At 36.1% G+C, this 27,996-nt stretch overlaps 1 protein-coding gene and 1 pseudogene across 5 annotated transcripts in view; both read right to left on the bottom strand.

The window, feature by feature from the left end:
* The window catches only part of GOLGB1 (golgin B1), a 124,393-nt gene that overhangs the window by 81,466 nt on the left and 14,931 nt on the right, over positions 1–27,996 (bottom strand). For 2 of the 5 annotated variants that reach the window (XM_077118185.1, XM_077118186.1), the window contains exons 5-9: positions 23,581–23,712; positions 18,491–18,616; positions 16,092–16,214; positions 14,900–15,013; positions 752–1,154 (exon numbers count right to left, since the gene is read on the bottom strand). In XM_077118185.1, the coding sequence (XP_076974300.1) occupies positions 752–1,154; positions 14,900–15,013; positions 16,092–16,214; positions 18,491–18,616; positions 23,581–23,712 (898 nt within the window). The remainder of the gene's footprint in view (positions 1–751; positions 1,155–14,899; positions 15,014–16,091; positions 16,215–18,490; positions 18,617–23,580; positions 23,713–27,996) is intronic. The other 3 variants (XM_077118188.1, XM_077118189.1, XM_077118190.1) reach the window with 3 other exon arrangements.
* On the bottom strand, positions 23,729–27,685 carry LOC143648823 (poly(rC)-binding protein 2 pseudogene; annotated as a pseudogene).

Genomic DNA, 27,996 nt, shown 5'->3' with positions numbered 1-27,996 from the left:
GTTATTTAAAGAAAGGGAAGAGTATAACAGAGAAGATAGGATTTAACAAATGGGTATGACTGCTGAATCATTACACTGTATTTCTGTTGGTCTCCAGTGTCTTGGAGCAGCTACAAGGAAAAAAAAAATTGTGGAACTGTAACCCCATACTAAACTGTTCTACAACTACTCGTTAAAATGTACTTGGAAATTTATTGCTTTTTTGTATATATATTTCACAATTAAAAAAATAGCTAAAAAAAGTAAGTTTTCTTTAAATCTTTCTAAAGGATAAAAGTTTTCTTTAAAAAGAAATTCTCACCTATAAGAAAAGTATTCAGATCCAACTTTAGATCTAAGGATGACTCCATAAAATCAAGGTCTCTCAATCTATGTACCTAGACCTGGCTTGAGTTTTCCACAAACTAATTCAAATCCTCTTCATTTCAGTCACTGAATCCTTAAGGTCAAAGTCATGTTTTACAAAGCATTCCATTTAATATTTGGCACATCACTATCAATAGCCATTAGCACATAATGATAATTATAATAACAAACTGGATAATAACTTCAGTTTATATAACTCCAGTTTAATAACTCCAGACAATAATTCCTCAGTCACGAGGAAAAATGCAACAAAGAGCTCAGGAGAGCATTTCTTAATTCTTCTTTTGATTGAATTGGCTTGAACAAATGATATAACCAATAACAGATTCCTAAAATTTGGAAGTAGGGTTCACTCAGGAGGTGAGTTTCAAAGGCAAATACTGACCTTCCAGCTGCTGAATAGCCTGTGCTGACTGACCTGCCTGTTCATTTTTATCTTGAAGAAGCTTTGAATTTTGATCTCTCAAGGCATAACAGGCAGATTGCAGCTCTTGTTCAGTCTTTTGAAGATTTAAAATGTGAGATGTTTTCTCCTCCATTTCTGCTATGTGTTTCTGCTCCAAAACACTATACCGAGACTCCAGTTCAGCCTGGGCTTGGCCTGCTTGCTCAAGCTGTTCCAAAAGATGATGCATTTCTTCCTGAAGGTTATGGAAGGATAATTTTCTCTCTGCCACTTCAAGTTCCATCTTTTCCAGAAGAACCTTGGACTCCTGTCTTTCTGTTTCCACAGTGTTCCTTAAAATATTTTGCTCAGCTTCCATCTGCTGTAACTGCTGAGAGAGAATCTAAGAAAAAAGATAAAGCCTCATGAGCCATAATCTCATTCTTTCACTTCAATAAGCATAGCCACACACCCCTTCTGGGCTACACTGGCATAGGACTCTCTGTTTTTGCTTCTGGGTACTTTTGACAGCTTGTATTTATATATATTTATTTGTATCATTATCTTTGTTTTTTTTTATGCAAAAGTAATGATTTAATGACTATAAGCAAGACAAAGCAATAGAATTGTGCTTCTTTTGCAGACTGGGGACAATGAAATGTTTAGCTACAATTTTTCCCATACAAACATGAAACAATATTCATATAGAAGAAACACCCTCACAAATAACTGATGGGCGATGAACACACACCAAAGTTCGACCAAAGCAAAACACAAACTGAAAATTGTTGGGATTATTCATATTTTAAGTTCAACATGCTCACTCTATTTAAAAATTAAAACCTGTAGAAGCTCATAATAAATTGCTTCCATTTCCAGATATAACAGAGAAGGTATATGACCACTGTTTATGACTATTAGTCTTAAATTTGAAATTACTGCTATACCACTTATTAAAATAATTTAGGTAAAATTCGTTTCCTCAGAAAACAGCTGGAATATTTAAAACTTTTTGAATTATAGTGATTATCTTTGTTTTTAATTTGCATTTTCTAAACAACTGACTCCATTCACCACCTCCCTTTCTAAAATGGACATGACCTAAGAGAAACAATCTCCTTTCCATAGAGTTCTTTAGGCATTTGTATTCTCCATTTAAATTGTATCTACAAATTTCCACGTGAACTCTGGGTAGATTAAGCAGTAGCAGAGATATTTTCTGCCAAGAAAACTTACATTTCAAATTTCTCGTGTGCTAGGTTTTGTTGAGTTATGTCACTAGCTTTTAAATTATCTTGCCCATTAGAAAATATGTCTCATAAGAGAAGGGACTGTGTGTTTCATCCTCTTTTTCCTCCAGCACTTAGTATAGTATGTGGTATACAGTGTTAGCCAATAAATACTGAATAAATGAATGAATGAATCCAGCCTCTACCTTCAAGGAACTGGAGTTTAGTGACAGAGGCACACTTAAAAAAGAGATAATTATAATACAAAATAATATGCCATGACAGAGATACTTACAAAGTACTAATGGGATTAGAGACAAGGAATCGGTTAGGGAAGCTTACTGAAAGGAGAGCCACCTACTCTGAGACTTGGATAATGGGAGGTTAGCAAGGCAAACAGGCATTAAAAATAATACTTTAGGCAGAAAGATAGGCCAAGCAAAGCATAGATGTAAGGGGAAAAACCATGCTATTTAGTTTGGAGTGATTAGTGATTAAATCCTCAGCAAGAAAAGGTCGAGATAAGGTTGGAAAAAATAATGAAAAACCAAGTCATAAAGTCCTTTATACATGATATTGTCAAAGTACTTGGAATTTGCACTTTTAAGTAATCAAGCACCATGATCATATGATTTTTAGATATATCACTCTAATTGTTGTATAGAAGATATATTTAGGGGAAAACAGAGGCATAGAACTAGGGTATCTGTATTATTGATGAAGAGGAAAGGACAGATTCAAGAAACAATTATTTAAGAGGTAAAAACGGATGAACTTAATAACACAATCTGAGGTTAAATAATAGGGAAAAAACAAGAAAGCTTAACAGATTTTATACTTCTGAGTGATCGTCCACTATCAGAGGGAAATATAGTAAAAAGAATGCTTTAAAGAGAGAAGATGAGGCGTATTAGTTTCGTTGCTGCTGTTATTTATTTCTTTAAATTTTTATTGATAAAATTAATCAACATACAACATGAACATTCTTAACGTACGAACATTCCATACTTGGTGTGCAATCAATGGCTCACACTGTCATCACATAGTTGTATATTCATCACCATGATCATATCTCAGAACATTTATACCACTCCAGAAAAAGAAATAAAAAGAAAAAAGAAAAAACTCATACATACCATACCCCTTACCCCTCCCTCTCATTGACCACTAGTATTTCCCTCTACCCAATTTAACATTTGTTCCCCCCATTATTTACCTAATCCATATTTTTTACTCATCTGTCCATATAGTAGATAAAACGAGCATCAGAACTAGGTTTTCATAATCACACAGTCACTTGCGAAAGGTTTATCATTATACAATCATCTTAAAGAAGCATGTCTACTGGAACACAGCTCTACAGTTTCAGGCACTTCCCTCTAGCCTCTCTAATACACCTTAAACTAAAAATGGGTTATCTATTTAATGCATAAGAATAACCTCCAGGATAACCTCTCTACTCTTTTGAAATTCTCTGCCACTGACACTTTGTTTTGTCTATTTCTTTCATCCCCCTTTCAGTCGAGAAGGTTTTCTCAATCACTGGATGCTGGGTCCCAGCTCATTCTAGGATTTTTGTCCCATGCTACCACGGAGGTTTGCATGTCCCACTTAGAGAGGGGGAGGGCAGTGAGTTTGCTTGCTGTGTTGGCTGAGAGACAACAAAAGAGGTTCTCTGAAGGTGACTCTTAGGCCTAATTTTAAGTAGGCCTAGCCTAGCTTTTGCGGGGATATGTTTCATATGAACAAACCCCAAGACTGAGGGATCAGCCTATTGATTTTGTGGTCCTCACTGCTTGCAAGTATATAAGGCCTTCTCCATAAGGGGAAGTTGAATTTTCCCTCTTTCTCACCATTCCCCCAAGGGTACTTTGCAAATACTTTTTTATTCACTGTTCAAATCACTCTGGGATTTATCAGGGCATCATTCTGGACAAACCTTCAAAATCTCGCCCTACTCAAGGTTCCATGTACTTACGGTGTTCAATTAAACTGTCCATATATTAGGAGATGCACTAGTCAAAATATAAATTTTGTACCAAATAAACATTTTTTGCTTTAGTCTCACACATGTTAAAGTTTTAAAATATGAATTACCATCTATTTTCAACACCCTACAATATTGACAGTCCTTTGTTCTTCCTCATGCAAAAACATTTTTTAATTTGTACATTTAGTCACTATCATTGTACACTGTAGGCATTCTTAGATTATACCATCTCAGTCTTTATCATCAATCTTTCCTTCTGATTTCATTTGTGCCCCCAGCCCTCCTTCCTCTATCATTCCCACATTCAGCTTCATTCAGTGTACTCACATTACTGTATTGCAGTTAGTATTGTGCTATCCATTTCTGAATTTTTACAATCAGTCCTGTTGCACAATCTGCATCCCTTCAGCTCCAATTACCCAATATCTACCTCTATTTCTATCTCCTGATGGTCTCTGTTCTTAATTGAAAATTTCCAAATTCATTCATTAATATTAGTTCATATCAGTGAGACCATACAGTATTTGTCCTTTTGTCTCTGGCTAATCACACTCAGCATAAAGTCCTCGAGGTCCATCCATGTTGTAACATACTTCATAACTTTATTCTGTCTTACAGTTGCATAAAATTCCATTGTATGTATATACCACAGCTTGTTTAGCCACTCATCTGTTGACGGACATTTGAGCTGTTTCCATCTCTTGGCAATTATAAATAATGCTGCTATGTACATTGGTGTGCAAATGTCTGTTTGTGTCTTTGCCCTCATATCCTCTGAGTAGGTACCTAGCAATGGTATTTCTGGATCATATGGCAATTCTATACTTAGCTTCCTGAGGAATTGCCAAACTGCCTTCCACAGTGGTTGTACCATTTTACATTCCCACCAACAGTGGATTAAGTGTGCCTCTTTCTCCACATCCTCTCCAGCACTTGTTGTTTTCTGTTTTATTGATAATGGCCATTCTGGTGGGTGTGAGATGATATCTCATTGTGATTTTGATTGCATTTTCCTTATAGCCAGGGAAGTTGAGCATCTTTTCATGTGCCTTTTGACCATTTGTATTTCCTATTCTGAGAAGTGTCTGTTCATGTCTTTTGCCCATTTTGTAACTGGGTTGTTTGTCTTTTTGTTGTTGAGTTGAACAATCTCTTTATATATTCTGAATACTAGACCTTTTGATATATCATTTCCAAATAATATCTCCCATTGTGTAGGCTGTCTTTTTCCTTTCTTGACAAAGTTCTTTGATGTACAAAAGTGTTTAATATTGAGGAGTTCCCATTTATCTATTTCTTTCTTCAATGCTTTGGGTGTAATATCTAGGAAACCACATCCTATTACAAGAATTATATTTCCCTACATTTTCTTCTAATAGTTTTATGGTCTTAGATATAATGCTTAGGTCTTTGATTCATTTTGAGTTTATTCTTGTATAGGGTGTGAGATATGGATCCTCTTTCATTCTTTTGCATGTGGATATCCAGTTCTCTAGGCAACGTTTATTGAAGAGACTGTTCTGTCCCAGGTAAGCTGGCTTGACCGCCTTATCAATGATCAATTGTCCACAGATGAAAGGGTCTATATCTGAACACTCTACTTGATTCCATTGGTCAGTACATCTATCTTTATGCCAGTATCATGCTGTTTTGACCACTGTAGCTTCATAATACACCTTAAAGTGGGGTAGCGTGAAGACCTCCAACTTTTTTTTTCCTTTCTCAGGATATATTTAGTTATTCGGGGCATCCTGCCCTTCAAGACAAATTTGGTTATTGGTTTTTCCATTTCTGAAAAGTAAGTTTTTTGGATTTTCATTGGTACTGCATTGTATCTATAAATCAATTTAGGTAGAATTGACATAACTATAGTCTTCCAATCCATGAGCACGGTATGTCCTTCCATTTATTAAGGCCCTGTGATTTCTTTTAGCAATTTCTTGTAGTTTTCTTTGTATAGGTCTATCATACCTTTAGTTGAATTTTTTTTTTAAATTTTTTTATTAATCAAAAAAAAGAAAAGAAATTAACACAACATTTAGAAATCATTCCATTCTACAAATGCACTCAGTAATTCTTAGTATCATCACATAGATGTATGATCCTCATTTCTTAGTACATTTGCATCGATTTAGGAAAAGAACTAGCAAAACAGCAGAAAAAGATATAGAATGTTAATATAGAGAAGAGAATTAAAATAATAATACTAATAATATATATATATATATATATAAAAAGGAAAAAGAAAAAAACAAAAACAAAAGATACAAACACACAAACAAACAAACAAAAAACCATATTTCAGGTGCAGCTTCATTCAGTGTTCCAACCTAGTTACATTACACTTAGGTATTATTGTGCTGTCCATTTTTGAGTTTTTGTATCTAGTCCTGTTGCACAGTCTGTATCCCTTCAGCTCCAATTACCCATTATCTTACCCTGTTTCTAACTCCTGCTGGTCTCTGTTACCAGTGATATATTCCAAGCTGATTCTCGAATGTCGGTTCACATCAGTGGGACCTTACAGTATTTGTCCTTTAGTTTTGGGCTAGACTCACTCAGCATAATGTTCTCTAGGTCCATCCATGTTATTACATGCTTCATAAGTTTAGTCTGTCTTAAAGCTGCATAATATTCCATCGTAGGTATACGCCACAGTTTGTTTAGCCACTCGTCTGTTGATGAACATTTTGGCTGTTTCCATCTGTTTGCAATTGTAGATAATGCTGCTATAAACACTGGTGTGCAAATGTCCGTCTGTGTCTTTGCCCTTAAGTCCCTTGAGTAGATACCTAGCAGTGGTATTGCTGGGTCATAATCCATTCTGCCATTCTATGTCTTTTGATTGGGAAATTCAGTCCATTAACTTTTAGTATTATTACTGTTTGGATAATATTTTCCTCTACCATTTTGGCTTTTGTATTATATATATCATATCTGATTTTCCTTCTTTCTACACTTTACTCCATACCTCTCTCTTCTGTCTTTTCATATCTGACTCTAGTGCTCCCTTTAGTATTTCTTGCAGAGCTGGTCTCTTGGTCACAAATTCTCTCAGTGACTTTTTGTCTATAAATGTTTTAATTTCTCCTTGATTTTTGAAGGACAATTTTGCTGGATATAGGAGTCTTGGTTGGCAGTTTTTCTCTTTTAGTAATTTAAATATATCATCCCACTGTCTTCTAGCTTCCATGGTTTCTGCTGAGAAATCTACACATAGTCTTATTGGGTTTCCCTTGTATGTGACAGATTGTTTTTCTCTTGCTGCTTTCAAGATCCTCTCTTTCTCTTTGACCTCTGACATTCTAACTAGTAAGTGTCTTGGAGAACGCCTATTTGGGTCTATTCTCTTTGGGGTGCGCTGCACTTCTTGGATCTGTAAATTTAGGTCTTTCATAAGAGTTGGGAAATTTTCAGTGATAATTTCTTCCATTAGTTTTTCTCCTCCTTTTCCCTTCTCTTCTCCTTCTGGGACACCCACAACACGTATATTTGTGCGCTTCATATTGTCATTCAGTTCCCTGATCCCCTGCTCAAGTTTTTCCATTCTTTTCCCTATAGTCTCCGTTTCTTTTTGGAATTCAGATGTTCCATCCTCCAGTTCACTAATTGTAGCTTCTGTCTCTTTAGATCTACCATTGTAGGTATCCATTGTTTTTTCCATTTTTTCTTCTTTGTCCTTCACTCCCATAAGTTCTGTGATTTGTTTTTTCAGATTTTCTATTTCTTCTTTTTGTTCAGCCCATGTCTTCTTCATGTCCTCCCTCAATTTATTGATTTGGTTTTTGAAGAGTTTTTCCATTTCTGTTCGTATATTCAGCATTAGTTGTCTCAGCTCCTGTATCTCATTTGAACTATTGGTTTGTTCCTTTGACTGGGCCATATCTTCAATTTTCCGAGCGTCATCCATTATTTTCTGCTGGTGTCTGGGCATTTGATCAGATTTCCCTGGGTATGGGACCCAGCTGGTTGAAAGCTTTTTCTGTGAAATCTCTGGGCTCTGTTTTCCTTTTCCTGCCCAGTAGGTGGCGCTCGTGGCGCTCGTCTGTCTGCCCGGCAGTTGGCTGGGAAACCGCGCGTGGAGGCGGGGGTCGCTGGCCGCCGCGGCTTGGGAGAGTGCTGGTCCTAATTGCCCAGCTGGCCCGAAACGCCAAGCGTGACGGGAGGGCCCCGCTATCCAACGTTCCCAGTCAGACCAGGGAGCCACGTGCGTGGAGGGGACCCCAGTCGCCAGCCGCCCCGGCCGGGAAAATGCGTGCCCCTCGGGTATCTCACCGCAGCAGATTCTCCCTGCCCGTTCAGCTGTTCCAGAATGGGGTACGCTGTCTTTTTGGTCTCTGTCGTGACTCCGGGAGCTGTTTCGTATTGTTTCTGTTTCTTTAGTTGCTTTTCTGGAGGAGGAACTAAGACCCTCGCGTCTTACTAAGCCGCCATCTTCTCCGGAAGTCTCCCTTTAGTTGAATTTATTCCTACATATTTTATTCTTTTGGTTGCAACTGTAAATGGAATTTCTTCTTGATTTCCCCCTCAGTCTGTTCATTACTAGTGTATAGAAACACTACAGATTTTTGAGTGTTGATCTTGTAACATGCCACTTTGCTGTACTCATTTATTAGCTCTAGTAATTTTGCTGTGGATTTTGGGGGTTTTTGACATATAGTATTATATCATCTGCAAACAGTGAGAGCCTTACTTCTTCCTTTCCAATTTTGATGCCTTGCATTTCTTTTTCTTTTCTAATTGGTCTGGCTAGAACTTGCAACACAATATTGAATTACAATGGTGATAGTGGACATCCCTGTCTTGTTTCTGGTTTTAAGGGGAAAGTTTTCAGTTTTTCCCCATTAAGGATAATGTTAGCTGTGGATGTTTCATATATTCCCTTTATAATGTTGAGGAAGTTCCCTTGTATTCTCATTCTTTGAAGTGCTTTCAACAAGAAAGGATGCTGAATTTCTTTTTTGTTTGTTTGTTTTTTTTTTTTTTTTTTTTTTTTTTTGCATGGACAGGCACTGGGCTTTGAATCCGGGTCTCTAGCATGGCAGGTGAGAAGTCTGCCACTAAGTCAACATCACACCGCTCATGAGGTTGAATTTTGTCAAATGCTTTTTTCTCCATCAATTGAGATGATCATGTGGTTTTCTGCCTTGATTTGTTGATATACTGTATTACATTAATTGATTTTCTTATATTGAACCATCTTTGCACACATGGGATGAATCCTACTTGGTCATGGTATATAATTCTTTTAATGTGCTGCTGGATTTGATTTGCAAGAATTTTGTTGAGGATTTTTACATCTCTCTCTGTTCATTAGAGAGACTGGTCTATAATTTTCTTTTCTTGTAGTATCTTTGTCTGGCTTTGGTATGAGGGTGATGTTGACTTCATAGAATGAGTTAGGTAGCCTTCCCTCCTCTTCAGTTTTTTTGAAGAGTTTGAGCAGGACTGGTACTAATTCTTTCTTGAATGTTTGGCAGAATTCACATGTGAAGCCATCTGGTCCTGGACTTTTCTCTTTTGGGAGCTTCTTAATGACGAATTCAATTTCTTTACTTGTGATTGGTTTGCTGAGGTCATCTATTTCTTCTTGAGTCAGTGTTGGTTGTTCATGCCTGTCTAGGAACTCGTTCATTTCATCTACATTGTCTAGTTTATCATCATAAAGTTATTCATAGTATCCTCTCACTATCTCCTTTATTTCTGCAGGGTCAGTGGTTGTGTCTCCCCTTCCATTTCTGATTTTATTTGCATCCTCGCTCTTTTTCTTTTTGTCAACCTCGCTAAGAGTCTATCAAGCTTACTGATTTTCTCATAGAACCAACTTCTGGTTTTGTTGATTTTCTTAATTGTTTTCATGTTCTCAATTTCATTTATTTCTGCTCTAATCTTCATTACTTCTTTCCTTTTACTTGCTTTGGGGCTAGTTTGCTGCTCTTTCTCTAATTCTTCCAAGTGAACAGTTAATTCCTCAAATTTTGCCCTTTCTTCTTTTTTTGATATAGGCATTTAGGGCAACAAATTTCCCTCAGCACTGCCTTTGCTGCATCCCATAAATTTTGATATGTTATGTTTTCATTTTCATTTGCCTCGGGATGTTTACTGATTTCTTTTTGACCCACTGGTTGTTTAAGAATGTGTTGTTGAGACTCCACATATTTGTGAATTTTCTGGCACTCTGCCTATTATTGATTTCCAACTTTATTCCTTTATGATCTGAGAAAGTGTTCTGTATGATTTCAATCTTTTTAAATTTATTGAGACTTGCTTTGTGACTCAGCATATGGTCTATCCTTGAGAATGATCCATGAGCACTTGAGAAAAAGGTGTATCCTGCTTTTGTGGGGTGTAATATTCTACAAACGTCTATTAAGTCTAGTTCATTTATTGTATTATTCAAATTCTCTGTTTCTTTATTGATTTTCTGTTTAGATGTTCTGTCCATTGATGAGAGTGGAGAATTGAAGTCTCGAACTATTATGGTAGATGTGTCAATTTCTCTTTACAGTGTTTTCAGTGTTTGCCTCATGTATTTTGGAGCACTCTGGCTCAGTGCATAAATATTTATGATTGTCTTCTTGTTGAATTGTTCCTTTTATTAATATATAGCATCCTTCTTTGTCTGTTTTAATTGTTTTATATTTGAAGTCTAATTTGTTGCATATTAGTATAGCTACTCCTGCTCTTTTCTGATTGTTGTTTGCATGAAATATCTTTTCCCAACCTTCCACTTTCAACCTATGTTTATCTTGGGTCTAAGATGCATTTCCAGTAGAGAGCATATAGATGGGTCCTGTTTTTTAATCCATTCTGCCAGTCTATGTCTCTTGATTGTGGAGTTTAATCAATTAACATTTAGTGTTATTAGTGTAAGGGCAGTACTTTCTTCTACCATTTTGCCTTTTGAATTTTATATGACATATCTAATTTTTCTTCTTTTTCCCTTAACTGATAATCTTCATTAACACTCTTCTCCATACCTCTCTCGTCTTTTCCTATCTGTCTCTAGTGCTTCCTTTCTTGCAGAGCCAGTCTCTTGGACACAAATTCTCTCAGTGACTTTTTGTCTGAAAATGTTTTAATTTCCCCCTCATTTTTGAAGGACAATTTTGCTAGATATAGAATTCTTGGTTGGCAATTTTTCTCTTTTAGTATCTTAAATATATCATACCATTGTCTTCTCGCTTCCATGGTTTCTGCTGAGAAATTTATGCATAGTCTTATTGGGCTTCCCTTGTATATGATGCTTTGCTTTTCTCTTGCTGCATTCAAAATTCTCTCTTTCTCTTTGACATCTGACATTCTAATTAGTAAGTGTCTTGGAGTAATCTATTTGGATCTATTTTGCTTGGGGAATGCTGCACTTCTTGGATCTATAATTTTAAATCTTTCATAAGAGGAAATTTTCAGTGATAATTTCCTCCATTAGTTTTTCTCCTCCTTTTACCTTCTCTTCTCCTTGAGGGACACCCACAGCAGGTATATTCGTGCGTTTCATGTAGTCATTCAATTCCCTGAGTCCCTGCTCATATTTTCCCATTCTTTTCCCTATGTTTTCTTTTGTTTGTTGGATTTCAGATATCCCATCCTCCAGTCCACTAATCCTATCTTCTGCCTCTCGAAATCTAACACTGTAGGTTTCCATTGCTTTTTCATCTCTTCTACTGTGCTTTTCATTCCCATAAGTTTTGTGATTTGTTTTTTCAGACTTTCAATTTCATTTCTGTTCATCCCTTTCCTTCTTTACATCCTCCCTCAATTCACTGATTTGATTTTTGAAGGGGTTTTCCATGTTTGTTTGAAAATTCTGAATTGTTTCTACTCCTGTTATCTCATTTGAATTGTTGGTCTATTCCTTTGACTGGACCATATCTTCAATTTTCCTAGTATGATTTGTTATTTTTTTGCTGGTGTCTAGGCATTTAATTTTCTTAATTAGCTTATTCTAGAGCTTTTTTTCACTTTTTTTACCTAGGATTTTTGTGCTGGATGACTTTATTGTCTATCTGTTCTCTGACATTCAGTTCAGCTTATTCTAGACCTCCAGCTTAGGTTTTGTTTATCAGATCAGAATTGTTCAGTCCTTGTTTTCTAGCCCTGTCTGTACGGTGTCTTTTTTTTTCCCTCTAGGAGGGTCTACTTATGTATTATAGACCCCAGCCAGATTTTCTCAGACCAAATTGGCCTTTTGTCAGGAGGAAAAAGTCACCTGCATCACTTTTCCCTGAGGGTGAGACCCAGCAGGTTGAAAGACTTTCCTATGAGGCCTCCAAACTCTGTTTTTCCTATCCTGCTCAGTATGTGGCACTTGTCTGTCTGCAGGTCCCACCAGCATAAGGTAATGTGGTACCTTTAACTTCAGCAGACCCTCCCTGCTGAGGGTGTGGTTTAGACAGAGGAGAGTTTGTAGGCTGGCTTTAAATACTTCAGTTTTTCAGACCCTGGGATCTGAATTCCTTGAAGGAGGAATTCCACGTGAGCTGGGTCCCACCGCTCTCCTGACAGCCTCCAGACAAGCTTTCAGACAAGCTTAATTCTGCCCTTGCCTGGGGCAGTTGGAGCCTGAGAAGCCTTGCAGATGTATCCAAAGAGCAGTCAAGCCATAGATACACAGCCACAAAAAAGAAAAGAAAAAAAAAATCCTTTTCAGAGCAGGACCTCCATTTCTCGGGTTTGCCAATCAACAGCTTAAATTGGTATGTTGTTTCTGTATCTCCAGGTACTATATACCCCCTCCTTTCTTTCCAAGTATTTTGTGCTGTCTGATCCAAAAAAAACAGTTTATTTTTTTTCTTTTGCTGCCAGCCCTGCTCCCTCTGCACCAAGGCAAAACCCAGCAACCTCAGCTTTTACTTGAGGTTCAACTGAGCTGGGGGCCTATTTTTAGTAGTCAAAATTTGTAAATTAATTCCTCAATTTGGAGCTTGGTAGAGATCAGCCCCTTGGTGCTAGTAAAGTCCCTTTCCTTTCCCCTCTGGGAAGCAGCCTGTGGAGGAGGAGCACCAGTCACAACGGCCTGGGGGACTCATGGTTCTAGGTGGGATCGCAGATGGTTCAGCTTGTCCAGAATGGTGTACGCTGTGTGTCCAGTCACTGGTGTGTCCCCAGCAGTTGTTCTATACTGTTCTTGGTTATTTATTAGCTGCTCTGGAGGACAAACTAAATCCCACACCTCATTAAGGCCCCATCTTGGCTCCCCCAAACCAGTAGCTTAGACTTTAACCTACAAGTCACTTTTACCTCATTATAATACTAAAAATCACACCCATCATCATATTAAGGCCACCATTTTCTTACATACGCTCTGTGACTACTGTTGTTATTGAGTTAAGGAGCTTTGGGAGTATCCACCCGGGGACTGATATACAAAGGAGATTTAGGAGACATCAAATTACTGTGGCTGTGGGCATGTAGTCTCTTACCAACCATGAGAGGGGATATTTGAAGATAAGAAGAATAAGAAGAATACTAGGCTAAGCTGGGCTAGTACATTGGGAAATCATTTAACAGATAGGAAGAGAAAGCCATGAAGAAAAAACAAACAAAAGAAAAGTTCTAGAGATGTAGGGAAAAAAACGAAGAGAATGCAAGGTTCTAGATATCAAGGAAAGGAAAGCTTCAATAGTGAGCAATAGATCAACAGTAACAAATATGGCATGGCAGTAAGGTCCAGTAAAGAAGAAACCAGAAAATGTCCACTAGATGTGACAATTCAGAAGTGTTTCAGTAGTTACCATAATATTAGCTATCATATTGTGCTGTTTATATTATGTGCCAAGCACTGTCCTAAGTACTTGATATATAAATTTCATGTGATCCTTATGACATGCCTATATGTAAATACTATTACTCCCATTTTACTAAGGAAAAATCTGAAGGCTAGTGATTGGCCTAGATGAGTTAATTGTCTTTTCTATATCTGAATCTCTTCATCTGTGAAATGGGGATAATAATAGTACCTACTGTATTAGGGATGTTGTGAAGAGTCATAGTAGTAAGTACTAAGATGTAATATGCCAAAAGCCACACGGATGGCAAGTGAGACAAATGGGATTTGAATCAGACTATCTGAGGACAGCCAGAGAAGAGCCCCAGGGTCATGGTTTAGGTGCTGTTAGGATAGGATAAATGGGAACCTGTTCCTATGCTAGAGGAAAAGACTTTCTCAAGAAAGTAGAAAATTAAGAAGAGAAGAGATGAGTGATTTTCTTAGCAGCACTTAGCACCCAGACGAACAAGCACTGATTCGAGGTTGGCTACTTGGGTATGACAGAAGGACAAGAGCACTGGGAATCCAAGGGCTAGTAAAAGAGTAGTTCAAATGGTTAAGCATGGGTCCATACAGGACAGGGAAAGGAACAAAGTGGAAAGATTAAGGGATATCAATGAGAATGGGGGTCAGGATATCTGAGAAAAGGAATGAGAGGATTAATTACAGTGAGAGAACGGAGGAGTTGAGCTTAAAATTTTAGAATACCAACATCCTTGATCACCTTTAGATTCAAGGGAACACTGCAAAGTGGAATTATTTTAATCCAAAAGAAAATCAACTGACAAAAGCAAGCCAAGAAGGAATGACACATAAAGCACAGAACTATTCAAAACAGACAAGGGGTAAACTGATGGAAAAGAAACTCAGTAGAGGAAAGTAGGACATTTCTTTTGAGAAAATAAGACCCTAGGCTTAAAATCACAAAGGAAAAGATCAACAATAAAAGACGTGAAATGTAAGCTCCATGTGGTAGGGAACTCTATCTCCTTTGCTTATCATCGTATCACTACCACTTAAGCACAGGGTATTAGTTGAAGGAATGAATAAATGACAATTATTCTCTGAAGGTTTATAATGGGATTTTATATCTGCTTCCTGGAAAACTAAAGTGGAAATGAATACTCCCGAGGCAGGCAGTACAGATGATAAGGCAGTACCTGGTTTCGCTGTTCTGCAGCAGTCAGCTCTTTTTGCAGCAAGTCTACCACTTGAGTACGACCCAATAGGGCTTCTTCATGCTCTTCAAGCTTCCTCTGCAGCAGCCTCAAATTCTGAGAAGAAAATGTTTAAGAAGCAATATGCTAAGAAATTAGCACTATTATCTGCTTACCTTCCAAAATGTCACATAAATTTGTGTACTTAATAATTTTAGATGTGGAAAATGACAAATGAAAGAGTGGGACACCAGCATGCCATGCTCCCCATCCAGCAGCAAAAAGAATCTCCCAAATTTTCTTCTCCAGAGCACTGACAGCAACCAAACTCATACAAAAGCAACTCCTTTTGAATTTGAATTAGGGAGCCTTTTTTACGTTAGAGAAAAATGACATATGTCCACTTTCAAAATTGTATAGTCAGTGTCCTGTTTTTAGAAAACACAGGTATAGGTATAGTTCACATACCAAAGAGAACATTCTCTGCTGGCAAGAACCCTTCATCTTCTACTAATGTCTTGTGGGGCAGACATTCAATGAACAATGTTGAATAATAATACACGCATACAATTATTTTTCTGCAAGTCTGTTCATTCAGTGTTGCATTCTGCTTAGAAACTGGAAGAAGTTTTCATTCAAAAACAGTTAAGGGAATCAACCAGCAAGTACTATTGGAGTACCTTTGGGTACCACACTATACTACATAGTAAGTAAAATGCAAATAACTTTGAATTAGCAGATGATGAGCTCAAAGCCAATCTTCAAAATACACTCAATGAACTTTTTTAAGAATTATTGATTTAATAAAAGATTTCATGGCGTCAAAACCACTCCCTTTCATTTTTAACTTTTTGTATGTTTAAAACTCACTTTTTTGATCTGAAGCTTTGGATCAGATTTTCAGTGCCTGAAGGTAGCTACAATGAGCAAACTACAAAGAAACCAACTTCAAACTATCATATACATAAACATGGCTTTTGAATACCAACAACCTGAGTAGAGGTATAAAAGGCAAGGCAAGAATAAGAAAAATTAATAATATGCAACAGGAGGATAGGGCCCCTTAAAAGAAACCAATTAAAGAGCAAGCTAAAACCAAGTGAGTAACAATGGGTAAGGGTAGAAAAGTGACTGTTATGATTTAGTTAAATGTTAACCAAAATGACAATCATTCTACTAAGTTTTGGCAACACACCTGTTGCATCTCTGTTTCCACATCTGCCTGGGTTACTAACTGAAGAAGCTCATCTTCATGAAGACGAACCTGTGTTTCAAAGCGGGCATCTTTCTCTCGGACCACCTGCTGCATGGAACTCAACTGAAGACACACACCAGAGAAACTATACAAGTTACACTCCCCAAATATCGCACAAACAAACCTCAGAGACTATACTCCAAAGATAGATACTAAGAATTGATGAACAGTAGCTTTCTGAAAAATTAGATTTTGAATGTTAAGGATGAAAACGCTGGCAAAGAGATAGGTCTAAAAGTAACTGCAAATGTGAGAAAAGACCTCTTCTCAAATTCAGAAATCAGCCTAAATATAAAATTCAATTAAAATTATATTTGAATGTGATCAGAAATATTTTAACTAAAGATACAAGAATATGAGTTGAGGTATAAAAAGTTCAAAGGGTATTAGAATATTAAACATAGAAAATGAAGTTAGATTCTTGTGAAGCTCTAGACACTTCTTTGAATATCACAGTCAAAAACTTTCAATGAGGGCGGGCCACGGTGGCTCAGCAGGCAGAGCTCTCACCTGCCACACCGGAGACCCAGGTTTGATTCCTGGTGCCTACCCAAGCAAAAAACAAAAAAAACTTTCAATGAAATTCTCATGCCCTTTAAGTTAAAATTCAAACGTAAGTATCTTAGATTCAAGATTCTCAAACTAGAATTATAAATCTATCTTTCTAGTTTTATTTTCAAAGAACGGCTTCTACCAAAAACACTTGTGTGCTTCCAAACCCACGCTACCTCCAAAAACAACTGTCATTACTTGTAGGCTTCTAGAACACACATATTTGGCTTTTTATAGAGTGAAATGGAAATAAATGGATGGACTATGAGATGCTCAGCAGTACCCTTGTTTGTTTTGCTTTTAAGTTTTGAGATTGTCAAAATGTGTGTGTGTCTGTCTGTCTGTCTGTCTGCTTATTAGTTTCCTTCTATGGCTGAGTAGGCTGATCAGCTCTTAGCATGACCATCTTGCAGTTAACTAATGCTTATTTCTCAGTTTGTGACTTCATGACTTGACCTTTGCTTTGCTTCTTGATATCAGTCCTAAAAATTTTGATTATGCAAATTTTCATCTCAATATGGATTTGAAATCCTGTGTTTCAAGTGTGCAGACATAAAAAAAAAATCCTTCATTAGTCAAACACAACACATCCCTTCCCATAAACGTGACACAGTTTTTTTTTCTCTCCAAGACTTGCTCAAACTATTTCCCACAACTGGAATATATTCCTCCACCTTCTCTACAATATTATGTAGCTATGACTATTCTGCCAACAGAATTTCTATACAAAGGATTTCTATACCATCATCCTTTCTCGTCACACCCACAGTAACCTCCTTCCTCTCAAAGTACTTTCAGTTTGTGTTGCTGCTCACTTTGGCACTTATTCTAAAGGCATGCATTATAAAAGGTCTGTTAATATATTTATGCATCTTGGCTTTCCACATTTTAAGCAACTCTTGGATAAGAATCATGTTTTGTGCTTCTCTATGCTACATTATATACCGTATCTACACAAAGAAAAGATACAATAAAAGCTAACAGGTAAAATTAAGAATTTAAGGATATACAATTTAGCAGTATACAAAACAGTAGACCACTTACAGACAGAAGGCATTTCTAAATGCTACAAATTATCAATAAAATAAAGACCTGATGGGTACGATTATTCATGTACAAAGGCACTTCAGGGGAAAAAATGCTTCATGAGTCAAAAGCATTTCCAAAAGAAAAATATTGGGACTCAACCAGAAACATCAGAAAAATAGAGTTGAGAATGCTAGTCCAAACACAGCTTAGTCTGGTGGCAGAAATAAATGTGAAGAACATGCTGCATACTGGTGCCATTCAACATTCAATCATATAACCTACACTACTTTCTGACTATACACTCACTAAGTAATCTTCTGAATATAATTTAACTTCCCATTAAGATTTTACTAGAGGGAAAGAATGGATCTAATCATCTGTAGTTCTAATTTTCATGTTTAAATGACATCTTGGTTTATCAGTCTTTTTTGAATTAGTTAGCATGGGTCCATGCCTAAGAAAATGAAACTCTGTGTTCCATTAACAGCAAATTTCTGGGCCTATAAAACAAAGGAACAGCCAACAATTAGGCTAAGGTGAATTTATCAAGGTAAATAACACTTTGTGAAATTTCTGGGTAGTTAGATTGCGTTCCCTAGTGACACTTAGCTACAGCATCGCCCTTCTATTTTCTACTATAGCACTCTGGCTACTATACTTCTAAAAAGTAACCATTCGAATTGGCTTGTCATGTAATAATCCATTGTACTTCCATGATTCCTTTTGTCTTAATGATTATGAGGTAGTTTCCACCCTACCTGTGCAGCCTGTTCTGCCTGTGTCTGGCTGAGTTGTGCTTGCAAAGTGCTAATGAGTTCCTCCTTCTTTTGGAGCTGTTGCTTCATCATTACAAAATCCTTCATCTCTGTAGAATTCTTAGCAAACTGAAGACAGATAAGAAAAAAATTTTTTAAGCAAAATAATTAACATTTCATTATTATTTCAAAATTTCTAAATTTACAAACACTGCATCGACGAACCAACAATTCTCCCTTTACCTCCCACAGTCTCCTAGTAATTTCCTTCTGTCTCTATGAACTTGCTATTTCTAGATATTTCTTTTAAGCTGAATAATACACTATTTATCTCTATGTGCTTCGCATTTTACTCAGAATATTTTCAAGGTTCATCCACATTGTAGCATGTATCAAAACTTCATTTCATTTTGTAGCTGGTAAGTCTTAATTCTTTGACCTCCCTTTCTCATTTGCCCGAAACACCTACTATATTTTATTTTAATTTCCATTTAACACCTGAGGAGAGTGTACATTTCATGGGTTTTTTCTCACTGTTAACTATTTTTAATGCCATTTTATTGATATATATTCACATACATTAATCTCCAAAGTAAATAATCAGTGGCTCACAGCATCTTTATATAGCTGTGCATTCATCACCACAATCAATTTTAGAACATTTTCTATATTATGGTTTCTAAAAAGTAATTATCAAAGTTTATTTATGTGAGGGACATGTTAGCAGTAGCAATGATTCAATTTCTCTGAATCCCTACACAAAAAGATACAGCATAATTAAATAATAAAGCCAAAACCGATGGAAAATATTTACAACAAATTTAGAAAAGTAGTCCTACAAACCCAAAAAATAAAGGCAGGTAGAGATAAATTACCGAAAGCCACAATACTTTCATGGTATTAGAGTCTGTGTGGAAAAGAAGGACAAAGCATCAGAGCAACAGCTAATGGTCCTGAGAACAGGAAAACCCAAAAACAGCCAATAAACACCACGGGCTGATTTACTCAGCACCTTATCTTGGGAAGGCTTTCTCATTCTCCAAAAGTGGATAAGTTCAGGGAATCCACGGTAAGAAGGATAGAAAGGGCTAGAATAATCTAGCCCCTGTGAACTAACTAACTCATCAGAACTCCCTTCTAGGACATGGTTCTGCTAGAAGTACAACTGAAATTAAGAATAGGGATACCAAGAGATGAAAGAAAGAAGTTTACCACATGCTGTATAATTTGGTATCAATTAGCTCTACGGAGGGCTTGAAATACGTCTAATGTGGCTAAGGAACTTAATTTTTGATACAGCTTAAGTTTTAATTAATTTAAATTTTGAAACTAAATAAGCATAAATAATTTTTCCGTTAAATACAACTTGGTTTTGCTATGACTATATTTCACTCTGTTACATTATGTAAGATATTGTTGTATTGCTGTGCAAGTTTAACAAGTGGACACGTTTCTAGTATTATATCATCTATCTAATTGGTATCAATGGATTGATTCAGTCTGAATAACTTTTTCTACATGCCTAAGAAATACTGTAATGCATTTATTTGAACACTTTATACAGACAACATGAGTAATAGTTAATACATATGCTAATTGTTAATTAAAGTGAGTTATAAATAATTATTACTTTAATTATAGTATAATTTAATTTTCTAGTTCAAAAATAAGTATAGACATGTTTTTAAGTTTAAAATGTAGATACACTGCTAATGAAGAATTGAGTGAAGATATAGAAGTCAGTCCTATGACTATTTCCTAGAACAGTAAAGAAAAAAAGAGACTGGAGAAAATTATTGACAAGTTTCACAATGAATGGCAAATGCAATTTGCTGCAGCAAAACAAAACAAGCTGCTTGTTACGTAAAAGAATTTTAAGGTAATAAAGTAGACAATATTTTTCAGTAAATGAATTTCCTTTCAATAATAAAAAGAAATAAATGAAATTAGTTACCAGGATCAGAATTAAATGATCAACAAATATTTTAAAATGATTTTTAACAGGATGTGAGCTTTTAACTCTGGCCAACTATAAAACAGCTTGTTTCTTATACAAAAAAAGAAAACCAATTTTAAATGGAGAGCTGGTAAAAGAAATGCTTTGGTTATACAAATTTTGTTATAAAATTATAAGCAAAAGGCTAAAAATTATATTTAAGTAAAAAATTATCAGTTAAGTCACTGAACAACTGACCATAAAATACAAGACATTTGTAACAATATAAACAATTAACTGATTCAGCATTTTAAAATTTACAAGTACTTCTTTTTAGCATTAGATGAGTCATGTGAGAACTTCTAATACGTTGGGTACATATCTCAAAGGACTTCAACTTTACAAGGATGTGTTGTCAATTGGTGACTTGAGAAAAAATCAAACTAGGTATAGTATGAATCTTTTACATCTATGTAAATGAGAATATTAACAGTTTCTCTCAAGATGTATGGTGCTATTCTCATGTTAGATGAAATATCAGCATTTATAGGAATTTTCAAACAAGGAAATAATGTTTCTCTAATTACTCCTTCCATTTTAAGATATATATGGAAACTACTTATGCTCATTTTTCTGAATCAAACGCTAAGAAAAATGCTAAAGATACAGTTGTTAAAACTGTTCAATATATATGTGCAAATGCTATGAATCACCAGTTTTTGAAATTATAATAAATAGAAGACAATGAATTTAATGATACGTTTTCCTTTGTCAATGCTTTTTAGTTAAATGGTGAAGAGTTTTACAGAGGATTGACTGAAACAAAAGGAATGCTTACCACATATTCAATAATCAATCTTAAAAAAAAGGTAGTATAATTTTTGCTTTCTCACTGATATCATATATTACTATGAATGACTTAAGTTTGAAGCCAAAAGGAAAGAAAAATTTCATGGCTCACCTATTCAGATATCAGAATTTCTGCTGAAATTGAAATTTCTAATACAAATATATAATAATGATTATATACATTTTTCTAACAAGAACCAAATACAGAAGATTTTAATAATAATCAATAGCATTATGTAGATAGGCTGCAAAGATACAAGGACATTTTAAACAAAGCTTTGCTGATATATATATAGATAAATTAAGAGTTGTTTGTAAATATAGGGAATACCCCATTGAATTTGATTTTAAGAATACTGAGTTAGCAACAGATTTAGTGAATATATCTAACGTGGAAAGATGTATTTTTTATACAGCTTTATTGAAATTAAATTGACACAATAAACAGCCTATTTTTAAAATGTACAATTGGATAAGTTTTGGCATCTGGACTCAATCAAATGAATATATCCCCTCATCCGCAAAAATTTAATGGGTCCCCTTGTAATCCCTCCCTCCTACCAACCCTCCAGTGATCAATTTTCTGTCACTACAGATTAGTTTAAATTTCCTAGAATTTTATATAAATGGAATCAGACATTATATACTGTCATGCACTATGTATTCTTTCACTCAGCATAATTATTTTGATATTTATCCATGCTGTTGCCTATATCAGTGGTTCCATTGTATTCCATTGTATGGTATTCCATTGTATGGTATTCCATAGTATTCCATTGTATGGATACAACAAAATTTGTTTACAGAGTCACCTGCTGATGGACATGTGAGTTGTTTTCAGTTTTTGGCTATTACAAGCAAAGCTCCTAAGTGTACTCACATATATGTCTTTGTATGGAAGTAGGGTTTCCATACTTTGATATTGATAATGCCTTTCAAAACTCAACTAGTTTTCTCAACATAGGTACAAATATTAAAAGAAAATGATGATTCAGCACTCAATTCAGGGTTTGGAAAGCTTTTAAGTATGTTTTCAACAATCTGAGTATATGAATCTACTTTCTCAACTTCAAATTTTATGAACTCTAAACAAAGATGAAGTATTTCCAATAAAAATTTAACATCCAAATTGAAATATAATATGAAATATAAATCAGAGTGCAAAGATTTAGTGTGAGAAAAAGAATGTAAAATAATGCAGAAATATTTATATGTTAAAGTAGAAAGTATAATACTTTGAATATGTTGGGTCAAATGAAATATATAATTAATATTAATTTCAACTCTTCTGTATTTACCTTTTGTATTGTGGTTGCTAGAAAATACAAAATTATATATGTGGCTCACATTATATTTCTACTGGAGAGTGCTGGCATAGACCAAAGTAAGGAAGATAAAGACAGGGAACCTCAGAATGTCACCACATTTTTAAACACTATACAAAGACAACGGAAAATAGAGTTCTGTTAAATAACATTTTCCTGAACCAAGTCTTGTTCTAAAGGTTCAGGAAAATTAATTTCACACAAAAATAAACAGTAGAAATGTAACAAGATCAAATCCCCCACAAAGCTAATATTTAAAAAACAAGATTAAGGAACATAATAACGTGCCTATAGGAGATGAAGCCATGCTCAAAATAACAGATCAAAACTGTAACCTATTTCAAAGGGAGTTAAAAAAAAAAAAAAAGACATGAAAAAACAGCATATACCAGAATTAAAAAGACTCAGAGATGAGGTGACAGAATTCAGAAAGAATTTAATATAAAAGAAAAGACACACAAAAAGGAATACAAAAGTAAATAAGGACATATCATAATGACCAACTTAGACAGAAGTAAGGTAACAAAAAAAGAAACTTTAAAAAATATAAAAATGAAAAAAAGATATAAGAATTAAGAGAAAGAGGCAAATATTAAAGACACTCAAAGGTGAAACATACCAATAAGACTCCCTAAAGAAGAAAACCAAAGCAAGAAATAGACCAAATGTTACAAGCTATATAAGTCAAGAAAATTATTCTGAAATTAAAAGATTTGAAACTACATTGAAAATGCATACTAGGTGCCTAAAAATATCAACCCAAAATGACAAACAAGAATACAGATTCTAATAAAATCAGTGGATGTACCAGACAGAAGGAAAGAAAGAAAGAAGAGGGTAAAGGAAAAGACGAAGGAAGGGAGGAAGAGAAGAAAGGAGCACATATCCATTAGAAATCTAGAAAAATTTATTTGTCATGTAGTGATCAATTAGGCTTTAGTGATTCTTTCACCTAATGGTTATAAGGTGACTTATACCCCCACCTGTGCAGCTTGCTCAGTCTGTGCCTGGGTAAGTTGGACTTGCAAACTGCTAATTAGTTGTTCCTTCTCCTGGAGTTTATGTCTTATCTTTTCTACTTCTTCCATCTTTTCCTCTGTAGAACTCTTTTCATGCTGAAAATATAGGAGACAAAATCATTTATTAAAGAATTTCAATTAAAATCTATTGGTCTTATCCTCTAATTTGCCCTATGAAATCATTCTATTGTCAAGTTTATTAATTCTCCTCCTATAATTCCTTAATTGACTCCATCTTCTTTCATTATAATACCCTTAGTTCAAATCATCTTGTGTCAGTCATCATTCCTTCTAAGCATTACTTCACCTGGCTCCAAGTAACTAAACTTTCCCTTAAAAGCATGGTAGACTATAACTATGCTGACCGATTTCATTATTTTTCTATTCTTAGTAGTGGAATGAAAAAGGATGATCTGAAATGAAACACTGACATATTTCCTCCACAATCACCATCACTCGCTCACCTTGCCACCCCCCCAAAAAAAAACCTAAACCCTGAAACAAACAAAAAGGATAAAATTAATTATTTTCCAAGGCTCACCAGAAGTCTATCTTAAAATAACCAATTATTAGTTCAGAAAGTAATTAAATTATAATCCAAAAAACTTAACGGTAAAGTTATGGAATATGTGTATTATCTCAATTTGGTATTTTTATGAATTAATAACTCTCTTGCCCTTTGACATGCTCCCATCCTCAGATATAAAGAACACAAGACAACCATAAAATATCCAAAATAACAGGGTCCCAAGTAGTCAAAATAAACATCATAGCCTGCCATGCCAGAGGACCCGGGTTCAATTCCCGGTGCCTGCCCATGTTAAAAAAAAATAAAAATAAAAATAAAAAAAATAAGCATCATAAAGTTCATACAATAAAAACCAAAGAGAACTAATTAGAGTTGTTTCTTCTCAGGATAAATGTATTGATATTTTATACATGGTTCAAAAAAAGTATATTTATCTAATTTTCCAGGCTACAGGGGAAGAGAAATAGAAGAGCAGAGGTGAAGAGACAATATGTTATGAGATCTAGATAAGTGACCTAAGTAAAAGGAAAGAATCTTGGGCTTTTCCTCCTTTTAGGCCAGCCCTGAAAGAGGTAACACTTTCTGGACAGTGTAGCAAACAGCTATATGAAGACACTGAAGAGCAAGTGAAAGCTGGAAAATACTGGAGCAGAAATGGCACTGAATTTCACATTTTAACAACTTTTAGTCTGAGGGTAAAACCTGTTAGTACCATGTAGGAATAAAACAATAGAAAACCCAATTTTTACTGGCTTGAAGGAGAACAGAGTTCAAGGAACGACAGATGCTTTAAAGTAAGGAGCAATATGTCAGAAAAGAACAAGTAAGGGAAGCTCCAAATTCTGTCAAAAGTCTATTTTTTCCCAAAAGTTCTTTTTGACTGAACAAAATTTTGCCTTCCTATTTAAATCATCCCCCAAGTGAACCTATTTCTGCTCGCTGGAACTACACAGACTAATTCTGCCCTTTCTTCCACATAACAATCACCTGAGCATCTGAGGATTGCTATCATTTCTTCAACTATAGTTTCCCCTGAATACCTAGCTCTGTATTAGGTATATAATAATTAAAGGGCTGGATGACTAATGTTGAGACTTAGAAATCATTTAATCTACCCTTTTATTTAACAGAGAAAGGAACTGAGGCTCTAAGATGTTGATTTGTTTAGGGTCTCAGAGCATAAAAAAGAAAAAAAGAGCAAAGGATAAAATGGATCATTTAAAACGCTAACAAAACAGCAGACAGGAAGTTAGGGGAAACAAAACAACATGGGGAGGGAAGGGTTGGTGCTACAAGGGGCAGGAGAAGAAGGGATTACCAGACGGGGGGGTGAAAAAACAAAAAAAAAGAAGAATCATGATGAAGAAATGACTTGAGAAGATTGAGAAAACCTTTTAGAATAAGCTTTGAGAAGTTAATTTCAGTTATCAATTAAGGGAAAGTTACGTCTTTTAAACATCAGACCCAGCAGAAAGCCTAAGTTGGGTACTAAAGGGTAAGTAGTGATCCCAAGGGTCGTATCTAGAGAACACAATAAAACCTCATTTCCCAAGCACCACAAATTTTGAGAAAAAGAACACTAATAGGAGTCAAAGCGTGAAGCAGAAGAAAGTAAGAAAACAAAAAGATTTCTTATGCAGGATGTTGTCTAAGCTAAGTCTCTAAATAAAGCATGTACATGTGATATGTCTGTCTCATAAAATCTATATCAAACTCTGCACAAAACTGAAATTCCTTGTTCTCTAAATGGCTGGTTGAATGTGAAATTTCTGGGGTTCAACCACAGAGGAAAGGTAATGAAAACCACGTACAGGGATAATGCTGAAAAGTCAACCCTTACTCCTCAATCTATCCCTAGGCTTAAACAGCAATTATAAACCCAGAGAGCCTCTTTTTTAGGGAGCCCAAAGTAACCTAGCATAGAGTAAATTCAGCTCACAATGCATGAAATTTTACCATCATTATGTGGCCATATGAGGACAAAGAATATTCTATATATCAAGTCATTGAAGTAAAGATTTTCAGAGCTCAGAGAAACTTCAGAGACATATAGTTTTAATCTTCTAATCAATGATGAAATTGCTTCAAAAGATGTGCCTCTCCTCTCTAAAAGCCTTGCTTCAGTATTTGTTTCTTCCTGTTAGCCTTTTTCCATCTTTTAATTTTTTTTAAATTCCTGCCATTACAGAACTAAACTGAAATGTATTAATATTCCACTCTTACATTTCCACGACAAACAAAATTAATGAGCCAAAACAAAACAAAAAACCAAGAGAAGCTTATAAAACTAAATATGGATCTCAGCATTAACAGCTGAAAAGAGAAAGAATTAAAATGCTTTAATGAAAAAATCATGAGTGGATGATAAAGTGTGTAGAAACTGAAAATTAACAAACTACTTAAAACCTGGAATTGCTTAACTGCTCAGAAACTACACAGATGGATCATGGGTGGTGGTGAACAGCAGAAAAGGATTATGGACGAACTGCATTGTTCAAGCTGCTCCCATGCCATCTGTCTCCAAGGAAATCCTGACATTGATTAGACACTGAGCCAGACTAAGATGGTAACTTGCCTATCACTGGGTTTGCAATTTTGATCTGCGCCCCAGACATCTGACTGATCTCACTGATTTTGGTGCCTTGATGACCGATTATGCAGCCAATCAAATCGTTTGGAATGGTGAGTTCATGAGATGTAGTCTAAGCAGATGCATCCAAATCTACCCACCTCTAGAGAGCTGGATTTAATGTCACTGAATCCGGTATTGCCATGCGTCATAGGAAAATGAGACTGTTGCACCACCAATTGGTGCAGCTTGGCCAAATCTGGCTGTGGAATGGCATACTGTCCTTGAATGGTATAGGTCTCTAGAGGTGGTCCCTCCAGATCAGAGTTAAGGCACATGGACGGGGTGGTGCAGGGAAAGCTCACACTGTCGTTGCCTGTGCTGTATGTGTCCTGACTACCTGTAAAGATTGCCGGAAAACTGGATGGCTTGGGCTGGTACAGGATGGTCACACCCTTCGGGGGGGACTAGGAGAGTCTTCAACATGACCACACAGATCTGTTTGACATGCTCAGTGATGGATGGCAGAATATCAGCCATAGTGATGGCCCTCTTAGTTGAGTTGGGGAGCATATCCCCTGCCACCTAGACCTGAGCCCCTATACTCTCTTGTATTTCCTTGATCTTGCAACCACCTTTCCCAATGAGAGAGCCACGCTGACTAGCAGGGACCACCAGCCTCAGGGTGACTGGGGGTCTACCAGCAGCTGAGCTATTGATCATAGAACTGCTGATGTCCTTTACCAGTTTCTCAATGATCATAGCAAAGGCTTTAAAGATGGCATTAGTGGGTCCAGCCAAAGTGATAATTCTCTCAGGACAATTCCCTTCTGAGATGTTGATACAGGCACCACTATCTTCATGTACCTTCTTAACTGATCTCCTTTCTTTCCAATGATACTGCCAACTTCCTTTGCATTCATAAGTAGGAGAATGGTGAGAGTGGCATTTAATCTACTTTCAATCACAATTCAACAATCCATGTTGAGCAGTGTGCTGGGGAGCTGGACTTTGAGTGGCCAAGTCTTTGGTGAATGGTGGGGGTGAAAGCCAAAAATTGCAGGTGCAAGGCAACTGTGGGGAAAAGGGTAGTGGACGTGAAAGGCGACAGGCTGAAAGTGGAACAATAAGGGGCTGGCAGGAAGGGAAGGGGGGCCCTGTGGGTGGGCGGAGGAGGAAGAGGGGTGGAGGAGGAGAAAGGAGGAGTAGGAAGGGGAGAAGAAACCCTGGGGCAGGTGGAGGGTAGGCAGGCAGGCAAGGGCGCAGGCTGTGGCTGCTCCGG

The sequence above is a fragment of the Tamandua tetradactyla genome, chromosome 10, assembly GCF_023851605.1.
Source record: "Tamandua tetradactyla isolate mTamTet1 chromosome 10, mTamTet1.pri, whole genome shotgun sequence".
NCBI classification, from domain to species: Eukaryota; Metazoa; Chordata; class Mammalia; order Pilosa; family Myrmecophagidae; genus Tamandua; species Tamandua tetradactyla.
This window is presented reverse-complemented; position numbering and strand designations above follow the sequence as displayed.